The 10559-nt window shown below is 36.9% G+C and overlaps 1 protein-coding gene across 2 annotated transcripts in view; it reads right to left on the bottom strand.

Moving 5' to 3' along the window:
* Window positions 1-1179: 1179 nt before the first annotated feature.
* XPR1 (xenotropic and polytropic retrovirus receptor 1) overlaps window positions 1180-10559 on the bottom strand; it is a 159712-nt gene continuing 150332 nt past the window's right edge. For both annotated transcript variants that reach the window (XM_019624046.1, XM_019624047.1), the window contains exons 14-15: window positions 5997-6218; window positions 1180-3390 (exon numbers count right to left, since the gene is read on the bottom strand). In XM_019624046.1, coding sequence (XP_019479591.1) covers window positions 3330-3390; window positions 5997-6218 — 283 coding nt within the window. In that variant the 3' untranslated portion in view covers window positions 1180-3329. The remainder of the gene's footprint in view (window positions 3391-5996; window positions 6219-10559) is intronic.

Raw genomic sequence — 10559 nt, 5'->3', positions numbered from 1 at the left:
CTGGCATTCTCCTCTCACATCACTGCTTCTGAGTCTGAAGCTAAGCAGCTTTCTTAAGGAGAAAAATGGTAGTTGCTGGAAAAGAAAGTGGCAATGGGTTTTCAACTCCTTTCCAATCTTAAAAATAACCATATAACCTAATTAATAATGACTTAATCTTTTATTATTTTGTTGTCTTTCTGTATGACAATCAATTATTCAATTTTAATGGTATAGGCAGTCTTAAATACAGGCACATATTTGTGTATAGAAAATAAGCCACTTTTGTCTTCTAGTTTCTCTATACACATCAGTGCTTTCCATACTATCATAAAATGAAAAATGAACTTTACTCTTTCATTTATACTTCCTTTACATTCCTCTGGGGAGTATTTTAATTGATATATTAAATTGTGTGACTCTCCAATAAAACCAGAATTTCTAAACCTAAAATGAGATGAAGTTTTTACCTTTGGTTAGATTGCTGCTCCTTTCAAATGACTTTGCGATATTCATTTCCTAAGAGTTCTATTGAGAGTTTCAGTGCACAGGAGTCTCCAATAAAATTTTATGTAGGACATAGCACTCGCAACTGCTAGGACATAAAATTTAGAAGAGAAAAATGCACACTGCCTTTTTTGGAGGAAACAATTTAAATGTATAGTCTGTCTCCCAAACTGTTTTCTCTTGATGAGGAAAAGCCCTTTTTTCTCTTTACAGCTTTAGGAGAAACATAAAGCTGTGCGTTTAAATACATATTTAAGCATCTGTCATGAGTTACATAAGCCTACCATACTAATAGACTATGCTAATAGGACAAACACATCAGAAAAGGAATACATTCTAACATTGTATTATCTATGGAAAAATAATACTGATTAGGGCCTAGAATCATAACAGTTGAAGAAAGACCAAATTGGCCATGGAACACACAGAAGTAAAAACACTGGGGAGTTCAAATATCAGAAGTCAACTGTAAGATTTTATGTGTGTCATTATATAGGTTTACTGATAGAGAATGAAGTTGATAATTCAAATTGTTGGATACACCTTAGTATCACCACTTTTATTTGTGCAAGAGACGACTGGTCCACTGGACTTCTCTATATAACTCAGTAATAATTACTGCTATTTCTTGACAGACCAGTGATATTTCTCCCATAGTTTTAAAGTACAAAATCAATAATTAGAAAAACAATCCCAAGTATAAATAATGCAACCTTTAATCTATTAAGGGGCACTAAATTGTTACCACTAATTATTATGAATGATTCAATTCATTTAAACTATAAACAAACAAACAAACAAACAAACAAACAAACAAACAAACAAACTAGTAATTAAGCTTTTCCTCTTCAAGTTTGCAACAGGGAACATGCTTGGCAAAACACAAAAAAGCAATAAAAGCCACAAAGTTGTATGATTAAAAAAAAAATCTTGATTCACAAACGAAACAAATTTTGGAAGTGTGGCAGAATAAAGATGGCAGAAATTCCTTAAAAAAGAAACTATCTGTCAGTTAACTGATAGAATTTTGGTAGCAAGGGTAACTTGAATCTACTGAAATCATGACAGGTATGAGTAAAGATTTGTAATGCAATGGGAGAAGAGCTGATGATAAAAGGAGCAATAATTGTATGTTTTTAAGACTAAATAAGTAATAATAGCTGTCCTTCCACTTAATTTGTTCTTTTGTCTAAAATTAAGCTGAAAATGACGGCAGTAATTTAATTTCACAAACCCACTGAGGGTGACTTTGGAACCTTCATCTGGATCTGGGGGTAAGGGAGGATAAAAACACATTTTACTTTTTCCCAGTATTTCTATTAGTTTTGTTAGATAATGAAATGCTGAATTTAATGCCAACCACATTCAAGCAAGTAAAACCCCTTACAGTTCTGGGGCTTATCTGGCTGAGTTATGAACATAGGAAAGAAATTAGACAACATAGTGAAAATGGGCATTGTGTACAGACGATGATAGTCTGAAATGTCTAAGAAATATACTTTTTGTGTATGACCAAGCTTAGACCCCCAAAATTTTAAAAGCAGGTTTCCTATCACAGGAGGGCATGTCATCCAAGGTTCGTTCTTTAAAACTGCTGGGAGAAACGGCAGCCATGGTCTGCTTTATCTGTGACGTGAAACAGGGAGGCTCATTTGTTCTAGGCTCTCAAAAATATGGTTTCCCCAAGACAGACTTAATTTGATCAAATTCTGGCTAATGTTAAGTGAGCCCAGAAGAAAAGCTATCCGATGAGGGTGTAGAGAGTCTCTCAAGTAACCTTGTCTTCTAATTCAGAGTTAGTAAAGGTTATACTATTCAATTACGCTACATGTTGAAGCTTAATAAGGCAGGACTTTAGTCGTTACGGTTGGAATATGGGCAAATGTATTCCATGCCTGTCCCTTAAAAAAAAAAAAAAGGCATCAGACCTCTTAAATAAATTTAAACCGGTTGTGTGAAGGTGTGTGGATGCTCTGTTATGAGACACGTGCAGAATTCTAAGGCAGCAGCAACTTAAAAAATCAGTAATGAAACTTTGGCTTAAAATAAAAAAGAAAAGAAAAAGTCAAACTGGTACAAGCTGTCTCATGAAAGAGGTATTGTGGACTAAACCCTCAGAAACACTATTCAACATCAGGTTCCCCTGTCTTCTTTCACTGTGTCACCTTCATTGCACAGGAGTTATAGCATTCTTTTATGGTTAAGTTTCATAAATAATGAGAAAACTATATGTAACAAATACATCATATTTCCCGCCCACCCAGCAACCCTCCCCAAAATAAGAAAAGTTACATCAAATTAAAAAGTAGCTTCGTGAATGAAGGTACTGATCTAAGTTGCACTTTCCCTGCAAGTGCGGCCAGTGCTTTTGCGCTGGGTATGAAGGAAAGGAAAAAATTCTCCACACAGACTGACAAAAAATTTAAAAACCAATGTCCGGTTTCAACCAGTCAAAACCAGGCCAAGCGGAAGCCAAGGTCTCTCAGTACCATCCCATCAGAGGGTCCTTGCAATGCCTGTTCTTCATCCTGATAGGTATCTGTGTCCTTGTGATTGTAAACAATCCGTAAGATACTATGTTTTTGTTCCTTAAAATGTCCTCTGATTGGCAAAAATGAAGTACATATTTGTTTTAAAAATAGAAAATCAAAATTAAACCAGAATAAAAGAAAAGAAACACAGTGAGCTTGTTTGGAGTCCATAGGATCCGATCTGGAAGAGCTCGGAAAATGTGTTATATGTCTTCTCTTGTTTTCGGCTGGAAAGATACTAGAGGTTGCGTTGGTCGAGGAAAGAATTGTTGAGTAGGAAAACCAAGGATGTTAATCTAGACTTCAGAGGATTCAAGTGTTAGCTTCATCATCTGTGTCTTCTATCAATACCTTAGTGTCACGAGTCTTGGATCTAGTGGTAATAAGGGGGAAAAGAGCACTTAGTCCATTACCAAAATACAAACGAATCCATAGTATCAGGTCCATCTCCAATCTTACCACCATTAAAAACACACCCTAAACAGGCTCTATATACTGCACCAGATGGACTACTCCTGGAGTTTCATATTCAATTTCAGGTGTTACTGGAAAAACACTAAGAAACTAGACTGCAGCCAGAGGAAGGTAAAAAGAACAATGGAAGGTCATGTGCAACAGAGAGAAGAGTATTCTGGAATACGAAGATCTGACTTGGAGTACTGACTGATTTTATGATGTACCTCTTTAACCTCTTTGAGTGCCAATTTTCATCTCTGTAAAGCTGGAATAATAATATAATAATAATAATACATAGTTCACATAATACTATTCTCCCCTCATGGAGATAATGTGGATATCAAGTGAGAAAATGGATGTCAAAAGCATCAGTAAAGCATTAAACAAATATATGGAATCACGATGAGGATTATAGAAACAATGCCATTTGAGGTATGCACTGAAAACCAAGGAGAGTTAACTTGCAGAAGATAAGACCTAAGGAGAGACAGTTGTCTTCAAACACTTGACAAAGTATGACATAGAAGAGGCAGAAGACTATAAGAGCGCCCAGCTAGGAGCAACTGGCTGAAGTTATAGTGAAACATATTTCAGCCCCACATAAGCCATCTACCGTGATAATTATCCAACAATAATTATAAACTTGTATAGTTATGAACTTCATTATCGCTGATGACTGTCAATCAGCATAAGATGACCATCTCTTCAGGATTCTGTAGAAGAGATTCCCTCACTGGATGAAAAATAGGACTAGATACTGTTAAAATATTCTGCAATTCATGAGCCCCATGAGGTGAAAGTGGTACTTGGTGAAGTGGGTATTATTCCTACTTGACAAAGGTGGAAACTGACAAAAAACATTAAGGATGTGTTCAAGGTTGCATGACTCACAAAGTTAGTGCTCAAATTCAGATCTTCTTATTTTAGCTTCCCTGCTCTCTCCTTGCACAGAACCTGCTCCATTGTTCTAAACATCTTCCTCTGGCTGCAATCTAGTATCCCAGTGTTTTTCCACTGAACACCTGAAATGGAACACAATCTATTGCCGGAGAACTTCCTTGTTTCTGAAGCAGAAATAGCATATGTTTAGATTGCCCTCTGCTGGTAACAAGGTTTAGATTTCCAAATTTAGGAGCTCAATGAGACAACCACCTACATTACAGAATTGTCTTCCAGGCCCTTGTGGTATTTACCTTGCGGACCCCACTAGGCCCTGCACCCCCTCCTCCTGCTTCTTCACAACTCCGCTTCCTTGTTGTAACAGTATCATGCTTTGTTTTAAAGTTCTTCCTACTGACCTCCCTGACCCTTTTATTTTTTTTCTCTTGCCTGTGTTTATTCCCTATGACTTAGTTCCTTGTTCTCTTCTTTTCTCCACATTCTTCTCTTCAGAGAACTTCCAACTTCTATCTAAATGTGGGTAATTTCTACTCTGCTCCCCTATATCTATAGGTTTACCATTATCTATTTTTTACTTCCTTTAAAATGTCTCCTTACATTCTTTTTAGTCCTATTGTAAGTATCCTAATCCAAGTCTTCAATGTCCCATACTTAAAAATACTGAAAAACAAAAAACAAAAAACCAAACAAAAAAAATCCCAAACCAAAACCAAAACACTGCAGTGCCATTAAAATATAGGAAAATACTTTCATGTCGTTCTTCTATGAAATAACTCTGTGACTCCTTCCTGCCTAAAAGATCAAGCTTGCACTTTTCAGTCTTTTACAATCGTACTTCATCTCTTCAGCTAAATTCTTTACTCTGGTTCTAGTCACATGGTTTTTCTTTCTGCCCCTCGCTTCCACCTTATGTCTTTACTGTGCCCCTAACCTATTCAAAAACTCCCTTATCCTTTAGAAAACTGTCCATGTTCAACTTTAAGTCTCCTCCCTCATTCCAATCCACTGTGATAGCTGCTATCTCTAGATTTCAGATGTAGCCACACTATCCTACATTTATTGTTATTTTTAGATTCAAAGTCAATGACTGATAAAAAATACTATTGTAGGTACTTAGTAAGAAAATACAAATAGCTTACACTTATTGAGCTCTTTCTGTGAGGAAACTGGTCTAAATCCCATGTCACAACATATTCAATCCATTTAACCACCCTATGAGCAGGGACCGTATTAATCCCAATTTACAGGTGAGGGGTAATATAGAGCAATTAAGTAATTTGGCCAAGGTTACATAGATGGTAAGTGACAGAGCCAGGACTCCTATGGTTTATAACTTGAAAATTAGTTGTATACAAAACATACTGAAGAATCAAATAAATTATTCTCCAATAATTTCCCTCCCATGTAACGTACTTTTAACGCCAAATTAGTGGGCATTAATGTATTAATGTCATCTTTTCACTCTATGTGCTCATTAAGACATTCGATAGGTTGGATCACATGAAATTACTTTACTGCTGTTTTTTCTGTAGGTGCAAAATGGTTGAATGCCAACAATTTCATTTGGTTCAACTCGATAGCTTCTTAGCTTAAATGTTACCCAGAAGTGGGCGCCATACATACTGAGAAGCGAGGCGAGGCCGGCGCAGGGATATGCTCTGGCTGTACTTCCACGGCCGGTTCTTCTGGCGGTTTCGTACCCCATCATCCTGGTCCATCATCTGCTCCAGGAGTGTCTGATCATCTGCGTTCAGAGGCGCCACAGAGATGTCCCGCACAGCACGGAATTCACCACAGTTATTCAGGTGTTCATTCTCCAGGCGGAAGAAGTTCCACACAAATCGCCTTGGCAAAACGGAGTAGAGTAGGCAAATGACTTACAAAATGTTAACTTACTACTATAACCTGTACACCTTCTAGTATGTCAAGTTTCCATACACAGAAACAAAAGCAAGGGATTAACGGCTAGAATATTATTAAAATAAAATAGGTAAAAATGGCGTGGTGTGTGTGTGGGAACGAGAATGAAGCGGCCAAAGGGAAGGGCCTCATGGAAGGCAGTTTCAGAGTACACACTCTTTCATTTTATTGAACACATATGTATGGAGTGCCTACCATATGACAGGAAAAGGCACTGAGAGACAGATAAAACCTCTGCCCTTATGGGGAGTGATTTCTAGTGGCAGCAACAGATAATAATCAGCTAAGGGTAAGTGTGCTAAAAAAATAATAAAGCAGGGCAAGGGGACAGACAGCATATGCTTCTCTGAAGAGATGGCAACTAGCAGAAACCCGACTGATGCAAGGAAGCAAGTCGTGTAAAATCCTGAAGAAAAGTACCTTAGGCAGAGGAAATAGCAAGTGTAAAGGCCTCAAGTTGGAAAGGCCTTTGAAACACAGCAAGGTGAGTCAGGCTGGAGTGGAAAGGAAGGTAAAACTGGCAGGAGATACACAGATGGCAAGGTAGCAAAGGGCCTGATCCACACAGGGCCTTATATGCCACAGTAAAGAGTTTAGATTTCAAGTGGGATGGAAAACAAGGAGAGTTCTGAGTAGGAGAATGATATTTCTTTTAAAAAGATCATACTCTCTGCTACACTGTGAGGGAGGCAAGAAGGGCTGGAGGAAGACCAATTAGGAGCTGCTGGCAGTTCAGGAAAGATGATGGAGACTGAGCGTAAGGTGGTAATAACAGAGGTGATGAGAAGCAGACAGACTAGGGATTTATTTATGAAGATGGAGCTGACAGGGTTTACTGGGATGTGAGCGGTTTCAGTGAATGACGACATCAGTTACTAGAGATCTGGGCTGTTTCTATTGGGCTAGCTAGAGCCATTAGATAGCTAAGGGGAAAATTCAGTAGCTAGATGGACATGAGTTTACAGTTCAAGGGAGAGTCTAGCGCTGGGGACAGCAGAAAGACAGCATTTCAAGTCATGGACTTAGAAATAATGTAAGTGGAGGAGAGGTGAGGGCAAAGGCTTACACCCTGAAGCACTCCAACATTTACAATTTGGAAAGAGGAAGAAAAAAACACTAAAGTTGAGAAGGAATAGCTAGTGAGACAGAAGAATGTATTTTCTGAGAAATCAAGTGAAGAAAGTGCTTAGCTGAGAGGTAAAAGAAGTACAGAGAACTGACTTCTGGATTTAGCAAAATAGAGAGGCCGTATGATCTATGAGATTCTGGGAGACTGCCTGGATTCGAATCATGACTCCAGCACGTACTAGGTATAATGACCTTGGATGAGTTACTTAACCTATGCTTCAGTGTCACCAGTAAGATCGGACAATAACAGTACCTACCTCAGAAGACTGTTGTGATGATTCAGTAAGTTAATACATGTAAAGGGCTTAAAACAGTGCCAGGTAAATACTAGGCAATACATAAGTATTTACTATTACTATAGATTATTAACAAAAATGATTTAGTTTGCATATTGGAAAAAAGATGAGTTGAATTAAAGGGAGAATGGGGGAGGAGTAAGAGAGTGGAGACAGCAAATACATCTCTTGGAAGAGTCCTGCTGTAAAGGAGAGCAGAAAAATGGGCAACAGTTTGGAGGAAAAAAGTAGATTCAAAGGAGGCTTTTTGCTTTTGTTTTAAATACACCTGATTGTATTATTAAGCAAATAAAGTTTTAAAAATAAAATAACAAAGAACATATGTATAATGAAGCAATTTTTTTAAACTAGAAAAACATTTTAATTTATGAAGCAGCATACATTAAAGAGAAAGAAGTGGGTGGAGGAGATCTTGGTAGTGACGAAGAGTTTCAGGTCCTTGACCTAGACATTTGGGAAAGTGAAGAAGGGTTGACAGATGGTTTGGAGAGAGCACTGACAGCAACGAATACGCTGTTTCCAGATTCAATCGTTATCTTTCAGGTTTATCTTTACGTTTCTAGGTTCTGTCTTATTAGGCCATCCTGATAAATGTGCCTATCCTGACTCTGGAATGCTATCCACCTGGTCTGAAAATATCTTTCACCTTCATTTGTGAAAGATATTTTCACTGGGTAAAGAGTTCTAGACAGTTCTAGTATTTTCTTTCAGCACACTGAAGATATCATTTTAATGACTTCTGATTGTCATTGTTGCTGCTGAGAAGTCAGCTGTCAATCTAACTGCCACTTTTTTGAAGATAATGTTTTCCTTTGGGCTGCTTTAAAAAAAAGCATTAAAGTATAGCATAGATATACACAAGTGTGCAAATTGTAAGTGTGCAGTTTGTTATAAAGTGATCACACTGTGTAATTACCACTCAGAAATAAGAAATATAACATTGTCATACACCAAAGCTGCCTTTATGGCCCCCTCCTATGTTATCTTCTAGAGCGTTTATTGATTTACCTTTCATATTGAGTTCTGCAATCCACCTGGAATTGATTTTGCATACAGTATGCCATAGGAGTTGGGATTCATTTTTTCCCCATATGGATCTAGTTGACTCAATAGCATTATTAAGGGGCCTCATCTTCTCCACTGTTGTTTAGCCATCTTTGTCATAAATCAGGTAGTGTCACTGCATGTGTGGCTATTTCTAGACTCCCTATTCTGTTCCAGTGGACTATGTGTCTATTCTTTCACTAACACCAGACACTGTTTTAATTACTGTAGCTGTATGTCTTAATATTTGAGAGTGTAAGTCCTTTAACTTTGTTCTTTTCAGGATGGTCTTGCCTGTTCTTGATCCCTACTGTTTCCATATAAATTACAGAACTGGCTTATCAATTTTCATATACATGTATCTTTCATTAAATTTATTCCTAGGTATTTGATACATTCTGATGCTATTCAAAAATGGTATGGTTTTTAAAAATTTAATTTTCTAGTTGTTTGTGACTGTTTTTTTGAACAACACTAATTTATATTTAATTGACCTTATATTCAGGGACACAGCTACACTCATTTTAATAGCTTATTTGTACATTCTTTCAAATTTTCTGCATATGCAATCATGTCATCAGTAAATAATTATGGTTTTCCCCCTTTATTTTATTAATCAGTTAAGACTGATTTTTATATGTTAAATGATTTTTTAATATTAAATCTTACATTCCTAGAAATAACCTAACTTGGTTGTGATGTATTATCCTTTTTATACATTGTTGGATTCGTTAGCTAATAGTCAGGATTTCTGCATTTCTGTACATGAGACAGACTGGTCTTTCTTGGAATGTCCTTGTAGGTTCAGATATCAAAGTCATGCTGGCTGCACAAAATGAACTGGGAAGCATTCTGTTCCTTCTATTGCCTCTTTTCCCTTGAAGAGTTTTGTGTAAAACTGATAATACAGTAATACCTTGGTTTGCGAGCATAATTTTTTCTGGAAACAAACTACTTGTATTGCAAGACATCGCTCGTTTATCACGTTAAAATGTATCAGAAATGTTTGCTTGTCTTCGGAACAAACCACGTCTTGCAAACCACGTTACTCGCAATCCAAAGTTTTACTGTATTTCCTCCTCATATATTTGGAAGAATTCCCTGGGCCTGCAGTTTTCTTTGTGGGGAGAATTTTAATATGAGTGTAATTTAATAGATATCAACCTATCTGATTTCATCTATATTTTTAAATTCATTGACATAAAGTTACTTGTAATATCTTACTCTTTTAAAAAAAATCTTTAGAATATCTGATATTTGAATTTTGTGCCTTCTTTCCTTTTTTGCTTGATCAGTCCTATTTGGACATTTTATCCATCAGTCATTTTAAAGAACTTTGGCTTTGATAATTTTTCTCTATTATATGTTTGTTTTCTATTCCATTAATTTCTGCTCTTTACATTCACTTATTTCTACTTTCTTTTAGGTTTTGATTTGCTATTTTTAAATTTTTCTAATTTCTTGAGCTGTATGCTCTTCTAATATATACATCTAAGGTTATATACATGCACTTCTAAGCGTGGCTTTAGCTGCATTCCATATTTTCTTTTGCCACATTTTCAATCATTCTGTTCATAATACTTTTTTTTTTTTAAAGCTAGTTTTTGTTGTTGGTTTTTTTTAAAGATTTTTTTTATTGGGGAATTGCGGGGATGGGAATAGTGCTGGGGAGTTGGGGAAGGGGAACAGACAAGTTGCTGTCATTTTGCTCTTCAGTCTAGCTGTGGAGGACGTTGCTTCACTGGCCCAAGTTGGCACCATCATTGCGCTCTTCCCGGGTGAGGCAGATCAGTCGCCG

The sequence above is a fragment of the Hipposideros armiger genome, unplaced genomic scaffold (genome assembly GCF_001890085.2).
Source record: "Hipposideros armiger isolate ML-2016 unplaced genomic scaffold, ASM189008v1 scaffold_573, whole genome shotgun sequence".
In the NCBI taxonomy this organism is placed as follows: Eukaryota; Metazoa; Chordata; class Mammalia; order Chiroptera; family Hipposideridae; genus Hipposideros; species Hipposideros armiger.
Note: the sequence above shows the minus strand (reverse complement) of the source record. Positions and strands in the feature narration are given on the sequence as shown.